Source organism: Pelobates fuscus, chromosome 7 (assembly GCF_036172605.1).
Source record: "Pelobates fuscus isolate aPelFus1 chromosome 7, aPelFus1.pri, whole genome shotgun sequence".
Lineage (NCBI taxonomy): Eukaryota > Metazoa > Chordata > Amphibia > Anura > Pelobatidae > Pelobates > Pelobates fuscus.
In genome coordinates this window covers 170,277,121-170,297,274 of record NC_086323.1, presented here as the reverse complement: position 1 = coordinate 170,297,274, position 20,154 = coordinate 170,277,121, and the positions used below count along the sequence as shown (strand labels likewise).

Here is a 20,154-nt window from a genome sequence, read left to right as displayed (position 1 = left end):
ATGATCCAAGTACTTTTATTAACTTTATAAACGTTTTAGCTCAGGCAGGCCTCCTGCGGCCATGTGATCGCAAGGACCCAGCGATCACATGGCCTGGGGGGGCAGGATCGGGCAGAGGGGGTCTGCCTGAGCTCCCAGGCAAAACAATAAAACAAAGGAGGTAGTAATGAGGATGAAAGCCACATAGGTGGGCAGGGAGGAGAAATCAGGTGAACTTAGGGAAGCCAACATGAGGATTGAGTTATCAAGTAACTAAGAATGCCGTTGTAAAACTCAGAAGTTTACAAAAGAATAAGGGAAGTGGCTGACTGGTTGTAAGGTGGGAGCTTGTTCCGGTAAAAAGGGACTAGGAGGGGGAGGGGCAGGGCCTGCTGTAGCTCCTCTCCTATGTTGGGAATACATGCAGATCTTACCCTTACTGGGAGTAAGGTGGAACATTTTAAGTGACTTACCCGATTCCTGATCCTACTGCAACACGATCCAGGGCTTCACGGCGAGACAGAAGCTCATTAATCAACTGCTCAACTCGAAACATGCGGCCTGCACAAAAGCCCTGTTACCCCCCCCCTGAATCTGTGGGGGTTATCCTGGTCCAACCCCAGCTGCCTATCCTGACCTAATGACGGAGCGAGGAGATACCACGAAGACTGCTGCACACTACAGTGACCAACCTAAGACGGCGGACGCCATGTGGATCCCCGGCGACACAGATGACAAGCAGGACTTTGCGGCTAGGCTGGACAGAATCTTCCAAGATTTTTGGCACCACTCTGCCCAGACACAACCAGTTGCCGAACCGTCACACAAGCGACTGCCTGACTCGCGGCAAAAACCCACAGCTCCTGCAACAAAACGAGCCTCAACATGGCAGCGGCTCAAGACGCACCAGAACAGCGCAGCAAGCAGGATGATACCGTTACAACCCGGCACAGGGTCTGTTACACACTCCCAAGTTATGACACCTGGCCTCGTTTGCAGGTTCCCAGCGAGGCTGAGAGGCCTGTTTGTCCGGCCTGGCCGGGGGGACTTTAATATTATTATGTAATTATTTATAAAGCGCCAACAAATTTCGCAGCACTTTACAGTGGGTGGAAGATGAGCCTCGCCGCCGCATTCATTATGGACTGTAACGGTGCAAGTTGGGAGCACGTAAAACCACTGAGAAGCGGATTACAGTAGTCAAGGCGAGAACAGACAGTGAAATGGACCAGCACCTTAGTCGCATCTGGCGTTAAGTAGGACGGGCACAATGTTTTTGAGATGGAAGCGTCAGGATTTGGCGATAGACTGAACATGAGGCGTGAAGGAGAGGTCGAAGTGAAAGAGAAAACCTAGGCAGTTAGCCTGGAGGAAAGACCAGAATTTCAGTTTTTGTCAAGTTGAGTTTAAGGAGGTGGGCAGCCACCCAGTTAGAAATAGCAGAGAGGCAGTCAGAGACATCAGCATAGAAATGATATTGGAAGCCAAAGGAGCTAATGAGTTTAACAAGGAGGGCAGTATAGATAGAGAACAGTAGGGGAACCAAGGACTGAACCTTTAATATCCCCTTGGCAGGGGTAGGGTGATAAGGGGTCTTTGACTAAAGTGGGAAGAGCTCTGGGTCCTCCATTCTATCTTCTCACTCTTGCTTGGTGTAGAGACACAACAGCACTGTCTATTAAGCTGTTTATTCATTTTCTCTTAAAGCCTGCTCCTCCGCCTAGTACTTATCTCTCACACCTGGGGACTATGTCCTACAAACTCACTTGTTTATTTAAGCTTGTTTATACTTAAAATTGTGCAGATTCCTTGTCATGCATTGTCCTGCAATGCTGGTTTCTTCTTATGTCATTATGCAATGCCCAGACTGCAAATACGTTATCTTTCACGTGCACAACAAATATAAGGAATTATTTTTTTAAAAAGGGGGGCTAGGAGTATAAATGAGCAAAATCGAGAAGGAGGACATCGGTATAGTAGTGAGTTTACTTTGCAATAGATTGGAGGGAGCAGGGTTGTGAAGTCATTTGAGTGAGCAATTTGAAACAAGAGAAGTAATAAACTGGAAGCTAATGGATATTCTCAAAAAAAGGGATGGCATGAGCAGATCTGAGTATGCTGAGAAGGATATGGGCAGCTGCATTTTGGATTTGCTTGAGTGATGAGCTGTTGAGGAAGGCCAAACAAAAGAGAGTGGCTGTAATCTATCCTGGTGATTATAGGAGAATGGTCAGGAGACTGAAGAGAACAGAAGCTGGTGGAAGGATACATGAAAAAGCTGGTGGAGAGATTAACCAGTAATACCATGTTTTTTTTTAGGATAAAGAGAAGGGTAGAATGATCAACTGTATTGCATGCAGCAGACAAATGAAGGAAAGAGAAAATGAAAGAGAACTTAGGGTGTTGAGATCGGGCAAGAAAGTTAAGAACAGATATGAAGGCAGTTTCAGTTGAGTGGGCAGGTCGAAAGACAGACGGTAGGTTAAGACTTTAACTGGGTGGTGCTTCGAAAACGTGAGTGCAAGAGCTTTCTTTTAAACCAAAGGAGGTGGAGGTGAGAGCTATCTGGGGATATAAGATATGTGAAGGCTATTTATGTAATCTCGTATGTTTTGGGGTATATTGTAATGGTGCACTGATGTCTGGGGGATAATTAGCTTAGTGGTCACTGATCTAGTTATCTCCCAGACTCAGAGGTGCCAGGGTGGGATTAACAATGATCAAGACATAGACCCCTGTTTAGGTTATGTGTATAAAAGTGTGCCTTATTCTTAAAAAAAAATAAAAAAAATAGCCTTAATAAAAGAAAGATTGACAAAAAAAAAAAAAATGTTCTTTTTCATCATTAACCAAGTATTGGCTAGAGGTTGCTTGAGACATCTATATCCAGAGCTGAAAGAGAGTGACCCGTGATGGAGACTCAAGCTGAGTGCTGAGCTCCATCACAACAGGTTTGTTTTTTGGTTTTGGTTTTCTAATGTTAGGCAATGTTTGCATTTTGTTTTTCATGTTTCAACAGCTGACACACTCCAATCATGTAACCTAACAATATTATATTATATTATATGGCCCTTGTGTGCAGATCTATTGTACTGAGTTCACCTACATCTTAATTGTACATGGTATAAAAGGAAGGTAGAGACACATGCAGTGCTGTACACACAGAGATAACTGAATAGTATCTCTATCTGCATGTGTCTGGTGCTTAACATCTGTTTCAATAAAACTTCACACGGGATTGTCAAGATATCTGAATGAGTTACATTATTAATGTAATATTGTGTAACAGAAATGTATAAAGAACAAGATTGCACAGGACAAAACCATACAGGAGGAAAAAAAAAAATTATTTTTTTTTCTCTTGTATCATAGCTATGTGCAGATGTGTTTTTAGGATTTTAAGCAGTTTTATTTGTTTGTTGTTTTTGCATACTTGGGAACATTTAACATCCAGGGTTCAGAGATCTGCTCTTTTTGCTTTTTCTAGGACTACAAGAAATGGGACCTACCATGAAACAAACATAATGGATCACGGAATATGGTGTAAAAAGCTTTGTGAGGCTGCAAACTACAGAATTGGGAAAGCTGCAGCTAGACTGATTTTCCTATCCAGTCGGTCCTCTCACACCTCGCCCCTCTGCCAGTCCTTACATTGGCTCCCTGTATCCTATAGGAGTCAATTCAAAGTGCTAACCCATACATTTAAAGCACTGAACAATTCCAGCCCCTCTTATATCTCTTCACTGATCCAGAGGTATGCCCCTCCTCGTACCCTCCGCTCTGCCCGCGACCACCTCCTGACCGCTGCTCGCACCCGTACGGCCAACTCGCGCTTGCAGGACCTCTCACGGGCGGCTCCTCTCCTATGGAATAACTTGCCTACTGCCATCAGACTCTCCCCTAGTCTTCAATCATTTAAGAAGGGCCTTAAAACCCATCTCTTCAGGAAAGCGTATGGCCTCCCAGAGTAATCTCTCCCTTACATACCTGTCTCTTGCTCTCTCCTACGGGATAGTGCTTTGCTCTCTCCTCCAGCTCTGCTTCACTCCTACTTGATATTTCCTATCCTAATGTTTCTAATACCCCACCTCCTATAGACTGTAAGCTCATTTGAGCAGGGTCCTCTTCAACCTATTGTTCCTGTAAGTTTTCTTGTAGTTGTCTTATTTATTGTTACATCCCCCCTCTCAAAATATTGTAAAGCGCTACAGAATCTGTTGGCGCTATATAAATGGCAATAATAATAATAATAATAATAATAAATGGATGCCTGATGGAATTTAGTCTTGTTTTGTGACCTATATTTCAAGAAGCTCTTTAAGCAGGGTCTTCATCAACCTTCAGTTGCGCTCAAATGTTTGCATATTATGGCAGAAATTTCTGAAATTTTGGCATTGATTTTATGACTGATCATGCAAAAAAAATGGCTTTTATAGAAGGATAGTGATCACATGAAGCCATTTATTGTCACATAGTTGTTTGGCTCCTTTTTAAATCATAATGATAACAGCAATCACTCAAATGGCCCTGGTCAAAAGTTTACATGCCCTCCTCCCAGCACTCTAATTTAATACAGTGCCCTCCCCCAATGTAATACACTGCCCCCCTCCATTACCCAATTTAATACACCGTCCTTCCCCCAATTTACACACTGCCCCCCTCCCTCCACCCTAATACACTGTCTCATTCCCTCCCCCAAATACAGTGCCCCCCTCCCGCCGCTCTAATACACTGCCTCCCTCTCCCACCACTCTAATACACTGCCCCCTACCTTCCCCAAATTAACACACTGCCCCCCCTCCCGCCACTCTAATACACTGCCTCCCTCTCCCATCACTCTAATACACTGCCCCCTTCCTCCCCAAATTAACACACTGCCCCCCCTCCCGCCACACTAATACACTGCCTCCCTCTCCCATCACTCTAATACACTGCCCCCTACCTCGCCCAAATTAATACACTGCCCCCTACCACAAATTAATACACCGCCTCCCCTCCCCAATTTAATACACTGGCCCCTTCCGTCCCCCAAATTAATACAGTGCCCCCTTTCTAAAATGAATACACTGCCCACTCCCTCCCCCAAATTATTAACTGTCACCCTTCCCCAATTTAGCATACTACACAGGAAGGTCCCCCAAGCCCCTCTTCCATTACCTTAAGATGAGCCGCCCGTACTCCAGTTCCAGCCCTGCTCTTCAGGCCAGCCACTCCCCCTGCGAGCAGGAGGGAAGGGGCAGTGGCTGGCCTGCGAAAGCACTCGATCGGCCGTGGTAGGAAAGACAAGAATCAGACAGGAAATAACTTTCCTGTCTTGCGGCTGGTCGAAAGCCACAACACAAAGTGGCCCCAGCGCAGGTGGGCTGTAAATATATCCACTGTGGGCCGCAAGTTTGACATGCTTGCTTTAGACAAAATCCAAAATAATATATACGGTGCTGTACAAAATGCTAGCTTTATAAAAAATAATGACTATAATAACTATAAATATGCATTGCTTAAAATGTGACTCATTAGATCTTGGCATACAGAATCTATGTTCAAAGGATGAAAAAGTAGCCCGGCACTTCTGTGTCTCAAAAATACAAAAGGTAATATGAAGACGTGTACTCACAAGTGGACTTTCCGTGGGTCTTTTCACAGTTCGGACAGTGATAAATATCAATGTCAGGGGCCTCATCTTCATCTACGCCAACACAGCTGCAAAGTATAAAATAAAGTGTTAGGCTGGAACATATTCAATGATTTTCTTTGTCTCTTAACTATTTTTATCTAACATTATGTGCTAACTGTGGATTCATGCCAAGACCTCCACACTTAGTATTAATTATTTACATTTACATGTTTCAGAAAAGTAACCATGCAGTACTATCATTACACGTCAGTCAGTATGGAAAGGCTGGGCACTATAAATTGCTGCCAGTGGAAAGTATATAAAGACTATGTGTCTGGCACAGAAATAATGACTGGCAAGTGGATGCTAGGGGCAGAAAATAAAACACCCTCTGCAAGGTATGCAGTGAAGGGCTTGACTCATTTCCCAGAGCTAAATGTTAGGAGCCATGGAACATTTTCATTAGTAACTCATACAGTTAACATATTGTTACGGACATCTTAATCCACTCTCTAACTTGCACGCAATTAACCACGTCTAGAACCATACCGCATCAGCCACTGTCATACATCTGACTACACGGATTCACACACACAGTCCAGGATTTAGGATCTAAAGTGTTGTTTGTTTGTTTTTTCTTCTTCTAAAAACACCTAACACAAAAATTGGGTAATCCCTAAATCCTGGACTGTTAGGGTGTACTTAAGGACTGGGTTGGTAACCACTGGTCTAGAGGATACATACTTTTTTACAAACTCGAGCACATATATACACACACATACACGTATTTGCATGTATATATCTTCATGTTTCTATACACATTTAGGCAAAGATTTCATTTCATTCAGTTTAGGTGACTAGGGGTCTATATATATATCCTTTAATAATCTCTTCCCTCTGTAATTTTTAATAAACAGCAGTACTTCATCTGTTTCAGTAAACAGAATAAACACAATTACGGGCCAAAGTGATATTTTGGAAAAGTTTAAATCCTTAGCCTGCCTGCAAGTTACTATGCAAATCGCACCACCACGTTCCCCCAGAAAGCCAGGTAACACCTGCACAGTTACAACAGTACACATTAAGCCCCTATTTCTGTAACAAATAATCCACTGACACATTTGTAAAATGCTGTTTGGGAATTAGTTCTAAGTGGAAGCAAGGTATACCCTTAATGGCAGCGAATTAGGGATAACAACACACAAAAAGGACTTGGGAATTGTTATAGACAACAAACTATGCAACAATATGCAATGTCAATCAGCAGTGGCCAAGGCCAGTAAGGTATTGTCATGCATGAAAAAAGGGCATTCATTCTCGGGATGAGAATATCATTTTGCCTCTTTATAAATCACTGGTAAAATCACATATTGAATATGCTGTGCAATTTTGGGCACCTGTTCTAAAGAAGGATATTATGGCACTAGAAAAAGTGCAGAGGTGGGCTACAAAATTAATAAAAGGAATGGAACATATCAGCTATGAAGAAAGCTTAACAAATTTAAACCTATTTAGTTTAGAAAAACGTCGCCTGAGAGGGGATCGATAACATTATACAAAATATATTCGGGGCCAATACAAACCATTGTGTGGAAAGCTATTCACAAACCGGACTTTACATAGGACAAGAGGCCATGCGTTTAGACTGGAAGAAAGAAGATTTCGTCTAAGTCAAAGGAAAGTTTTTTTTACTGTAAGAACAATCAGGACGTGGAATTCTCTGCCTGAAGAAGTGGTTTCATCAGAGTCCATACAGATGTTCAAACAGCAACTAGATGCATACTTTCAAAAACAGAATATTCAAGAATATAATTTTTGAATGTAGGGTAATAGCTGCTTGATCAAAGGATAAATCTGACTGCCATTCTGGGGTCAAGAAGGAATTTCTAGTTTGTTGCAAAATTGTAATTTCTTCAAACTAGGTTTTTTTGCCTTCTTTTGGATCAACAGCAAAAACAAATGTGAGGAATGCTGAACTTGATGGACGCAAGTCTCTTTTCAGCTATGTAACAATATAACTATATATACTTATCTAACTGTGCCCCCTAACTTATGTGTCCGTTAAATCCATGAATCTCCCATTACCAGTCCCCCACAGTATTTTACATTATCAGTAATCCAATTTAAGTAACAGAAAGCATCAGTGTGTATGCTACACACACTCTAGATAATTTGGTGCACAATGAAGTTTTAATTCACAATAACTGCAAGCCTTGGGGGCCTGCAACAACTTCAACATTATCTTATATAAAAGATTTGCATTTTAACAAGATTCAATATATGTAAATTAGGTACACAGCATTATGAGCTTTTTAAAAACCCACAAATCCACAGACCTTCAGCATCAATGCTGTCTATATTAAATTACGGAAGCTCGGTTTGAAGGCTTTTAATGGACAAATAGCTAGGAACAACTGAGGCTTCTTACTGTTATTGGAAGCACAATACAGTATAACATGGTGTGAGTTTATCATTAGGTATGGTTATAGGATTTTTTTATTGTGCAAAGTAGAAAAGAGAACATTTTTAATAATTTACCACACTGCAAATATTAAAGGAAATAAGGAATTCTGTTCCCAAGTGAGCTAGCATTCTAATTAACAATACCGAGTTGTTGAGGAAGTGGATGAAGGCCCAAGTATGCTGGTGGCAAGATGTTAACACTTTAAGTGCTGCTTGGGAGAGTTATTGCATGTGTTATCTATTTTTATCTCCTAGTAATTCTTGATAAAACAATGCATGACATATGGTCTCAATGATCACCAGGATGAAGGAAGTAGGCATATCTGCCACCTGTCTGTAGGAGAGCTAAAGGGTCAAGGTGTCTTTATGTTTCCACAGATCCCAATTGTTCATCTTCAGCCAGCTCTAGGAAATTGCCTCTGTCACCATGCTGTGCAAGCATCCTCTGCAAGCTAACTCAAGTGATTTTCACAGCTTATCACAAATATGTTGAGAAATGTGTCGACATCAGTCGGTTTTCTACACATAAACACACACATATATAACAACATTAAATAATCAAAGGGTAAAGAAGAAATTGGTAGGGTGAGGGAGGGGGGGTGGGGAGGGGAGGACACAAGAGGGGAAAAAAAGCCATCTCCTTTGCTTATCTAAGAATACGTTGCTACTTGGAAAGATTCCCAATTTAATTTAATTTGGTCAAAATGTGGCAAATGTGATTTTAAAGCGTAATGGAACATTTAGGATAAAATACTTCCCCTGAACACATTTCCAAGATTGTGTGAAAGCTTGCATATTTTTGCAATTCTGCTTTCAATTCGCTAATTTTTTGTTGTTTAATAAATAATCCCCATTATAATTGTCTTGTTATGTACACAAAGAAAAGTGCAGATTGCCACAAATGTGCTTCCACGTGTTAGACACAACTTATGTATTCTATTATTGTTCAAGTAACGTTTGGATTATTTAGATCAAAAGAGTTAGATCTTTATATTTATGTTAACGACTCCCTTTAAATCATCTTACCCACTGCTGCTAAGTAATATTCATGTTGGCCATATTTCAGGAAAGTATTATGACACCCCGGGTTTATCCTTATTACTGGCAGATAATTATTTCTACAACCTTCTCCACTTTAGTGAACCCAAACATCCTATATTACTAAGATTATTCCATGGCTTTTCTGCATCTCTTCAAGGGCTCCAGTTATGTGACTTTGGCCCTTTACAGTGGATTTCATATTAAAAAAAGAAAATTATGGTTTTGGAAAACTGCCCAACATATAACATATAATTTAGTTCAGGACAAAGTAAAATATTCTTCCAAATGTCTGCTACTGGAACCTAAACTATTAATAATATGTTTACACCTGAGTGTATGAGACATTGAGCTGCAGGGAATTAACTGTGGGATTTTCAATGTTAACAGACATTGTGACTGACAGGCGTCCTGAACTTCTGGCAATATCACCGAATAAGGAGGAATCCACAAAGAATCATGATTCAGTCTCTCAAATAGGAAAATTCTGTATGCTTACCAGGGCCGGCGCGTCCATAAGGCGGCACAGGCGGCCGCCTTAGGGCGCACCGGCTCCGGGGGCGCAAGATTTCAGTGACCGGCAGGAGGGAAGCTCTCCCTCCTGCCGGCCACCATCTCCGCCCCCAGTGCGGCAGGGCTGCGATCAGGCGCTGCGAGGGAGCTCTAACCTCTCTGCTCTGCTCCCTCGCGCGCTGTCTAGTGATGCCGCGGGAGCCGGAATATGATGTCATATTCCGGCTCCCGCGGCATCAGCAGACAGCCCGCGAGGGAGCAGAGCAGAGAGGTTAGAGCTCCCTCGCAGCGTCTGATCGCAGCCCTGCCGCACGCCGCCCTGCAGCCCCACTGGACCCCAGGGAATGATCCACACCAGCTCTCCAGGTAGGGAGGCTGGGTGGATATTAGTTATGTATTAAAATAATTTGTGAATGTATGTGATGTGTCTGTGTGTGAGAGTGTCTGTGTGTGAGAGTGTCTGTGTGTGTAAGTGTCTGTGTGAGTGTGTGTGTGAGTGAGTGTCTGTGTGTATGTGTCTGTGAGTGAGTATGTGTCTCTGTGTGTGTGTGAGTGTGTGTGAGTGAGTGTCTGTGTGTCTGTGAGTGTGTGTCTGTGAGTGAGTGAGTGTGTGTGTCTGTGTGTGTGAGTGTGTGTGAGTGTGTGTCTGTGAGTGTGTGTGTCTCTGTGTGAGTGAGTGTGTGAGTGAGTGTCTGTGTGTCTGAGTGTGTATGTGTCTCTGTGTGAGTGAGTGTCGGTAAGTGTGTGTCTGTGAGTGTGTGTCTGTGTGTGAGTGTCTGTGTGTGTGTGAGTGTGTGAGTGAGTGTCTGTGAGTATGTGTGTGTGTGTGTGCGTGAGTGTATGTGAGTATGTGTGTGTGTGTGTGCGTGAGTGTATGTGTTACTGTGAGTGACTGTGTGTCTGTGAGTGACTGTGTGTGTGAGTGAGTGTCTGTGTGTCTGTGAGTGTGTATGTGTTTCTGTGTGAGTGAGTGTGTGAGTGAGTGTCTGTGTGTCTGAGTGTGTATGTGTCTGTGTGAGTGAGTGTCTGTGTGTGAGTGTCTGTGTGAGTGTCTGTGTGTGAGTGAGTGTCTGTGAGTATGTGTCTCTGTGTGTGTGTGTGCGTGAGTGAGTGTATGTGTTACTGTGAGTGACTGTGTGTGAGTGTATGTGTGTCTGTGAGTGTGTGCGTGAGTGTGTGCGTGAGTGAGTGTATGTGTGTCTGTGAGTGTGTGCGTGAGTGTATGTGTGTCTGTGAGTGACTGTGAGTGTGTGCATGAGTGAGTGTATGTGTGTCTGTGAGTGTGTGCGTGAGTGAGTGTATGTGTCTGTGAGTGAGTGTATGTGTGTCTGTGAGTGATTGTATGAGTGTTGCATGTGAGTGTGTCAGTGTATGTGTGTGTCTGTCAGTGTGTGTTTGTGAGTGTCTGTCAAATCAGTGAGAGTATCTTTGTCATTGAGTCTGTGTGACTATCAGTGTGACTGTCAATGAGTGTCAATCAGTGTGTGTGTGTCAGATCAGTGAGTCTCTGTGTTTGTCATTGAGTGTGTGTGACTGTCAGAAGAACACTAAGGGACAGGGAAGGGAGGGGACCAATAATGGACGGGGAGAGGGGCTGGTTAAGAGGCACATAGGTGAAGATGTTATTTTTGAATGGGGGGGGGGGGGGGGCGGAAAAATACATCTTCGCCTATGTACCCAAAAATCCTTGCACCGGCCCTGATGCTTACCTTACACCTTGAATGCAGGTTGAGTTGCTCACATTTAATATACAGCCCCATTTGAGCTAACCAAAGAAATATACATACAGTGAGGGAAAAAAAGTATTTGATCCCCTGCTGATTTTTAATGTTTGCACACTGACAAAGAAATGATCGGTCTATAATTTTAATGGTATGTGTATTTTAACAGTGAGAGACAGAATAACAAAAAAGAAAATCTAGAAAAACGCACGTCAAAAAGTTATAAATTGATTTCCATGTAAATGAGCGAAATAAGTATTTGATCAATCAGTAAGATTTCTGGCTCCCTGGTGTCTTTTATACAGGTAACGAGCTGAGATTAGGAGCACTCTCTTAAAGGGAGTGCTCCTAATCTCAGCTCGTTACCTGTATAAAAGACAGAAGCCTGTATTTGTCCACAGAAGCAATCAATTAATCAGATTCCAAACTCTCCACCATGGTCAAGACCAAAGAGCTGTCCAAGGATGTCAGGGATAAGTTTGTAGACCTACACAAGGCTGGAATGGGCTACAAGACCATCGCCAAGCAGCTTGGTGAGAAGGTGACAACAGTTGGTGCGATTATACACAAATGAAAGAAAGACAAAATAACTGTCAGTCTCCCTCGGTCTGGTGCTCCATGCAAGATCTCACCTCGTGGAGTTTCAATGATCCTGAGAATGGTGAGGTATCAACCCAGAACTACAGGGTAGGATATTGTTAATGATCTCAAGGCAGCTGGGATCATAGTCACCAAGAGAACAATTGGTAACACACTACGCCATGAAGGACTGACATCCTGCAGCGCCCTCAAGGTACCCCTGCTCAAGGAAGCACATGTACAGGCCCATTTGAAGTATTTTTATTATTTTATTATTTATATAGCGCCATCAGATTCCGTAGCGCTGTACAATGGATATCCAAAACAAAGTGACTGAGTTTAATATGGTTTATTTCGGTCACCACAAATTAGAACATAGCTAATATTGCATTCTTCAAACAGTTCAAATGTAGCATTTTGGATTTTTTTTGTTTGTTTGATGTACATACTGTATTGTAGGAATCCGTGAAGTTTTTGTTGGTGACAGTTATATCTCTAATCTCCAATGCAATAAAATTGCATTATTTAATGGGTTGAAATGTGTAGAGGTGGATAAACGCATACTGCTGCCGAATATTGCACAAATCAAGTAGAAGAAACTGTCATATTGTCATATTGGAAACTTACATTCAGATTTACAGGTCATTACAAAATGTGCATAAAATGACTTGCTGTGCCTTTGGTAGCAGCAATTTTAGACAAATCCTACAACAACTTGAGGGAACATACAATACAATTGCAACTCGGCTAACATTTAGTTTAGCCCTCCACTTATATATGACAGTTTCTCGCTTTCTTAGCTAGGGAACTTCTCTTTTTCTCTTTATTACTTCAGGAAGTTAGGATTTGTACATCAACATATAGCTGTCAGCATAGACTGTCTGTCGGGATTATGCACTAAAGTGAGATTTCAAAGTAAATTTCACATTTAAAGCGACACTCCAGGCACAACGAATATGTTTTCCTGGCACTGGAGAATCCCTTTAAGGTCAATATTGCCGAACTGGGAAAAAACAAATCTCTAAGTCAGTTATGCTTTCAGTTCTGTTACCATTGTGTTAAATTTGAAATTCCCTTTGAATTCTCACTTTAGCAAACAACCCTGTGTGAGTTTACAAGACATAATATTCTCAATGGCTGAAAGCCAGGAAGTCAATCTGTGGCAGAACCAACCTCGTCAATGTGAACTGGAGAAGCCTGGTTGCCCGCCTCCTACCTGCTGACTATGGCCCCTGGTAAATTTGTACCTTTGAATGCAATATTCGGGCATGTGGTATTTTATATTGCTGCTACTGGCCCTTTAACCCCTTAAGGACACATGACATGTGTGACATGTCATGATTCCCTTTTATTCCAGAAGTTTGGTCCTTAAGGGGTTAAGGGCCATCTGTGGACATATTATGACTTTTAGGAACAATGCCCCTTTAAGACTGTGTAGCAGATTGCATTCAGGCTGTCTTTAATATTATGTGTGTAATGTGTGGTTTTGTCCTCTGGGTGGCCGCCATTCGGGAAACGAACACGTGGCGGCGGCCATCTTAAAATCCCGCACAGCGGTGTTTTGCCGTCGAGTGTCTGGAACTAAAATCGGACACTCGACTGGGCAAACACCGCTGAGACCTCCAGACTTCCATGAATTCGTGTAGAAAATACCGAATGGCCCGCCGTTCGGTAGAAAGATCCCCACGAACAAGGGGATTCATTCAAATCCTCCCCAGGCTCTATAACACAGGCAATTCGTATGTTTTCATTCACTTTTCTGTGACCGACCGCAGGGCCAAAGTATATGGAACTATTTTCGGATACTTTGCCTGTGCGGTCGGTCAAAACTTTAAACAGCCATAACTCCCGAACCCCTGGTCTGATCTGGGTGATTTTTGAGTATGTTGCTCACCCAGATCAGGGTCATGATTCTCTTTATTCAAGAAGTTGTGTCCTTAAGGGGTTAAAGGTGTACCTACCATAATTGGGGTACATCTAAAACGTGGGGGAAATTGTGGACAGCTTAATTAAGTTAACACATAAGTTAGTGGGAGGAGATGGGTGGGAGGTAACTGGTACATTATTGACTGTGTTACTAATTGTTGTGGATCCCTCCCTTGCATGGGAGAATGTCTTAAAAGGAGGTTGTGTGAATAAATCTGGAGATTCTGCTTAACCCTCAAAACGAAGTGTCATCTCATTATTGGGGGATTGGATTGTATGCTGACTGCCAGGAGTGTAACCCTTTTGCATGGTTTTCCTGTTCAGATATTTCCAGGGTTCATGTGTTTTCATTTCGGGAGATTGGTGCTTACAGTAGCTGTTTGTCTATCTGGAAGGGGATTATCGCCTAAACAGTTTTTAACCTCTGGTGAGCAAAACGGTCGTTACACAATCAAAATACCGTTTTCCTAGTTATTATTGTGCAAGTGTTTCCTTTATTATACGCGCTGTTTGGTTAAATTATTAGATCATTGATGTTCATGAAAACATTGTTTTGATTGCCAGTTATCGTCTTCAAATATGTCTCTAAAATGTTCAGATTGTCAGGGAAAATAGGATTTCTTCAGGAGATTAACAAACACACCCATAACTTTTGTAATATCTCTACCTTCTGCTCTAACATATTTTTCTGTTAATCTGTTTTCTATGAAATGTAAGAGTAAGAGCATTTTCCCCACGTATTCGCTTTATTGACTTTATTGACTTTAACGGATATAATAATTTTATCAGGTGTCAATAGATATTGCTTCCTAATTGGCAAAAATCAAGTCATATATTTTGTTGATTTATTCCACACCGTATGTTGAGCTGTTAAACAAATTTCAATATGTAATCTAAAATATGGTGGCTGAAAAGATAAGCCAGTTGAATTCCATACATTGCTTGAATGGCAGTGATGAGGGGAGTGCACAACTCTATTACAGTTCCATAAGTGCTACAATGAGCTGTAGTGGTTATGGTGCATAGCATAGCAAGCCAGATGTTAACACATCACTTAACCATTTAACCATTTAGCGAATAAAATGCATTTAGTATCTGAAAGTTTGGGTTAAATGTTCAGTTTCCTAAATGTTTAACCCAGGGCTTTACTGCTTCATGGCATACACCATCATGGACTTAATGTACGAGCAAGGTTAAATCCCTGCTTCGTAAAAGAAACCCCCTTTTGATACCTGAGGGTCCCCTCCATCAGCTGGCCCCAGTTAATGGCCAAGAAGGACAGATGAGCTATGTGCAGCGCTCAAAGTGTGTGCTGCATATTGTCCTTTAAATCCATTTATATACTGCGGCCTGAGGTATCTTTCCATACCTGTCATCATGTGCGGCATCATGTGCGGCATCATGAGAAGAAGATCGCCCCCTCATGTTGCAATTACACAGTACAGAGTGCTCAGAGCATACTGTGCAAGCTGTGAAATCTATCTACTGATGTCAGAACTGTTGTCAACAGAGGTAATCTCTCTGAGGAGGGATTAGGGGCTGGATTATGGGTAGGATTAGTGTTTGAATTTGAAGCTGGATTTGGGCATGGTAAGGGGTTGTACTTTTATGGGTAGAATAGGGAATTGGATTATGGGTAGGACTGGGGGCAAGTTTAGTGGTAGGATTAGGGTTCGAAGGTGTACATGCGGGTTATCAGTGTACTTCAGGACAGTAGCAGAATACAAATATGGGGAGTTTACATGTCTTAAACCCACCAAAAAATTATTTTCTCCAAGATTTGTAATAAAATGGTTAAAAGAAATGTGGCAAAATGATTCTAGTTAAATAGCCTAGAGGATGCAATTTCTACAAATATATACTTTTGAGTAGCAGTTTCGAATTCTGTGAATACTATAAATATTGTAATGTCAGAATGCCAAATTTTGCAAAGGCTTAGCTTTAAAACTCTCATTCACTCGTTGCAATATTTGTTTTAGAACTTTTAAAAATGAATGGAAATCCACCTAGACATATTGGGCATTTTAACCTTTGGGATTAATTAGTGAATCTACTTTGAGTTAGATTTCTTTCGTTGGACCTGTGTAGAAATGATTAAATGTACACATTTAATTTTTAAAACTTTTTTAATATTCCATTGGTATTTAATATTGTTTTGTATTCAAAGAGGGTATCAAAAGACAGCCCTATTCATCCTTTAAAACAAATATATACAATCTGGATGATTTTTTTTCTCTCTTTCTAAGATCCTGCTCACCAAAATGGGTATATTGTCAGCAACATTCAAGAGACACACCAGCTGCCCGAAACCACAATGGTTGTTCACTCTTTACTTTTCTGGTTATGTTTTTTCGTTTCTAATTCATTTCTAAAATATGTGACAGTCTGCCCTGGAGACGCAGAATGGAGACAAGTAATGTAATGGTAACTTTTGAACCAATTTACCTTCTTCTACACAAATATCTTAAATGCTACTGATGTTTGAAAATGCACAACTTACTTGTAATGTGCTCTTGCATATCACATGTTGCCTGATATAAAATGTCTGCCATATCAAAATAAAGAAAAAAAATACATATAAGATGTATTATAAAAATATATAATGTATATGGGTCCACCTAAACATAAAGTACTTAAAAACAAAAAATGGACCTTAGTCACAAGCACATTGTACATCTCAAAAGAGACAACAACTTTCAGGGGTTAAAATCTCCCCGTACAAAAACATGAGCATGCATGTATACGTATACACAAAAAATATATACATACATATGAACTAGTAAAAATCAGTCTTGTGTTTTGGCATTCCCTATTTATAGTTGCACAGAATCAATGTGCTGACTAATTTTCTATTTATATACACAGTGTTCTTACAATTACCAATAATAATGTCCAGATGATCGTTTTTTACATCATTACAATGATCCAGAAAATGCCTTTACAGTCTAAAAAAAATTTCTACTGCAGAAAAAAATATACAGCAATTTATTCAGGATACAGACACACGTCTAAATATTGCTTGTTCCTTGGATGTTTACCCACACTGTGTGCTGTCAGTGATTTTTAAGCCATAAATAATGTCTGTTCGTCTTCTGAAGATTTAAAACGCAAAAAAAAATAAAAAATTAAACAAATAATAAAAAAGGATCAAATAATACAGCAGTAAAAAAGACAGTTGGAAACAGATTTTCTGAGAATAACCCAGAAAAAAACAAACCATCACTAAACATGTTGTGTTTAAACACCTGCTGGGCTGCACACTGGAGTGGAGAGAGGAGAGTGGTGTTCACAGGAAACATGCGTGCACCTGCAAAATGGCATTCATTATGTATGGTTGTAAAACCATCATATTCATATAAACACAAACAAAATGCTTTCGTGAAGGAAGGGAAACAAATTCTCCTACTCAGATCTCAACTCATGGGAGATACCTCCCTGTGCTGCCTCTTATTTTAAATATGCATTTAAAGTCAGGAAATTTGAGGAGCTCATTTCTTTTACATTGTCTCTAAATTTTATAAATAGCATGTAACTGGATTGCATTTTTATTTCAAATCTGAAAGCAATGAAGTGCAAATACTGTTTTTCAAAGGCTTAATGGCTTTTATTTTGCTTCATTTGCATGGATGCCTACTTTCGCGGCCAGGAAAAAAAGGATAAAAGTGCATCTACGACTACACAGAACTTGGTAACTAAAAAAAAATATATATATATAATAAAAATATATATCTATAATACAAGAGGGGATTCTTCCATATTTTATTAAGTAGGCACATGACCTGAGGCAGGGCTTGACAAATGTGCAACAAATTTCCTGGTCACCATGACGACCTGGTGCCTGGAATTTGTCAAGCTCTGACTTAAGGCATAATGACTGTTGTGAAGGATGGCCACGTTACTAGTACTGGATTTATTTGTGGTTATGGTGGCACATTTAAAGGGTAACTAAGTACCAAAAACACTTCGCCTTAAAGGACCACTATAGTGCCAGGAAAACAAACTCATTTTCCCGGCGCTATAGTGCCCTGAGGGTGCCCCCACCCTCATGGCCCCCCTCCCGCCGGGCTGAAGTTGGAGGAAGGGGTTAAACCCTTACCTTTCTCCAGCGCCGGGCTCCCTCGGCCCTGGGGACTCTCCTCCTCCTTTGGACATCATCAGCTGAATGCGCATGCACATTCAGTCAGTCCATAGGAAAGCAATCTCAATGCTTTCCTATGGACGCTGGTGTCTTCTCACTGTGATTTTCACAGTGAGAAGCGCCTCTAGCGGCCGTCAATGAGACAGCCACTAGTGGTCCTTTAATGAATGGGTTTTGGTGCATTGACCCTGTCCATATTCTCTGCCAAAGATGCAGGATTACAGTAAGTTTTATTTAATTATTTGCTTTTATTTTCTCATAGGAAACCCTAGAGTGTTCATTTTAATTGATGAAGAACCCTAAATGGCAACGTATTTAGGGTAACCCATATTTCTGAGCTGAAGAGTATCATTTAGTTATACTTTTTTGGAAGATGGAGCCCTAAACTGATGACTATACTCATATATTAAAAGGTATAGGAAGAATTTGTAGCAAAGTTACAAATGCTGTTAATATATATATAATGCCAAAATAGAGAGCACTGTTAAAGTGAGATTTCGGTGGGAAAAGCAAGTCTTATGGCTTGACTGGTTTAGCAATGTGTTTAGCAATGTATTAACTATTCTCTCTCACACACACACACACACACACACTATCTTTTATTTTTATCAGAAAAACATAGGACGAATATTAATTCATATGTGTCAATGGAAAACACTGTGTTTACCTCCTATTTCATGTGAACCAGGCAATCACACTCTAGAACAGTGATGGTGAACCTTTTTGAGCCCGAGTGCCCAAACCGCAATATATGCCAACTTTTTTTTCCTCAAAGTGCCAACACTGCAATTAAACCTGAATACTGAGGTTTAAGTTTAGAAAAAACAACTTGTACAGTTGTCCGAACTAATTAACAACTTTTGTTTTAAAAGAAGAACACAACAGAGAGTTCAATGATACAGATTTTGTTTTTTTCTGAGGGAAACAGCATGCAGATCTACAGCTTCAAGCTTGAATACTGTAAGATTTTGCTATATTTATGTAGGCATGAGGGGCCCAGGGGGGCTAGATGGTGGTTTTAACACTATAATTTGTCAAGCCCTTGTTTATCTATTTTTATACCACACCAATTCAGATTAAATCAGTTCAGACCTTGGTGTATACAGTGGGATTGCAAGGAAGCAAACTGGAAACAAACTGGTAAACACTGATCAATGCAAATGTTATGTTACAGAAATAACATTAATTTGCCAGGATGACACTTAGTAGAAAGGAGACCGCACCATAACCACTAAGGTTTATTGTATTGGTTATAGTGCAATGAAGCTATAGATACAGTTCCATTTTCAAGTTCTTGAGGGAGAGGGAGTTCCTGGCAACCTAAAAACCTCTGACATCATAATAAGCAATCTGATTTACCCATACATATTTTTGGGCACTGTTCTGTTTGCAATGGTTTGCAAGGCATTCCAACCTTGGGACCACATTTATTTGGTATGTATTATAGGGATCTTCTTTAAATATATACATATAGATTAAAAAAAATGCTATGGACAGAGACTCAAAGCATTACCATTGTTGGTGCAAAATAAATACAGGATTATTCACTTATTATTCACTATAAGGCCAAAGTAACTAAATTGGAAGAAAAGCAGAGCTAAAGAATTTTTCCGTTCCGGCTATTTGGATTTTAAAGGAGCACTATCGGGACAGGAACAAAAAACCTTTTACTGACCCTATAGTGTTAAAAACACAATGTAGCCCTCTGCCCCTTTAAATATAGTAAAATGTTACCTTTTTTCCAGTCTGCTGGTGCTGCCTCTGCCCCTGATCTGCCTTCTTGGCTGACATCATCAGAAGTGGGGATCTTAGCTAATCCCAATTATTTTCCATAGGAAAGCATTGGTTTGACTGAGCTTGTCAAGGAGGCAGATCAGGGGCAGAACCAGCACAAGCCAAACACAGCCCTGGCCAAAAAGCATCTACTCGTAGAGATACATTGAATCAATGCATCTCTATGAGGAAAATTCAGTGTCTCCATGCAGAGGGTGGAGACACTGAATGTTACACTGCCCCAAGAAGCACCTCTAGCAGCCAGCTGAGGAGTGGCCAGTGCAGGTATCCCAAGCCTGTAATATACACATTGCATTTTCTCTGAAAAGACAGTGTTTACTGCAAAAAGCCTGCAGGGAATGATTCTGCTCACCACAATAAATACAATAAGCTGTGGTTGTTCTGGTGAA

At 41.0% G+C, this 20,154-nt stretch overlaps 1 protein-coding gene across 3 annotated transcripts in view; it reads right to left on the bottom strand.

Moving 5' to 3' along the window:
* Window positions 1-20,154, bottom strand: part of PHF2 (PHD finger protein 2) — a 223,977-nt gene that overhangs the window by 141,381 nt on the left and 62,442 nt on the right. For all 3 annotated transcript variants that reach the window (XM_063426922.1, XM_063426921.1, XM_063426923.1), the window contains exon 2: window positions 5,594-5,679. In XM_063426922.1, the coding sequence (XP_063282992.1) occupies window positions 5,594-5,679 (86 nt within the window). The remainder of the gene's footprint in view (window positions 1-5,593; window positions 5,680-20,154) is intronic.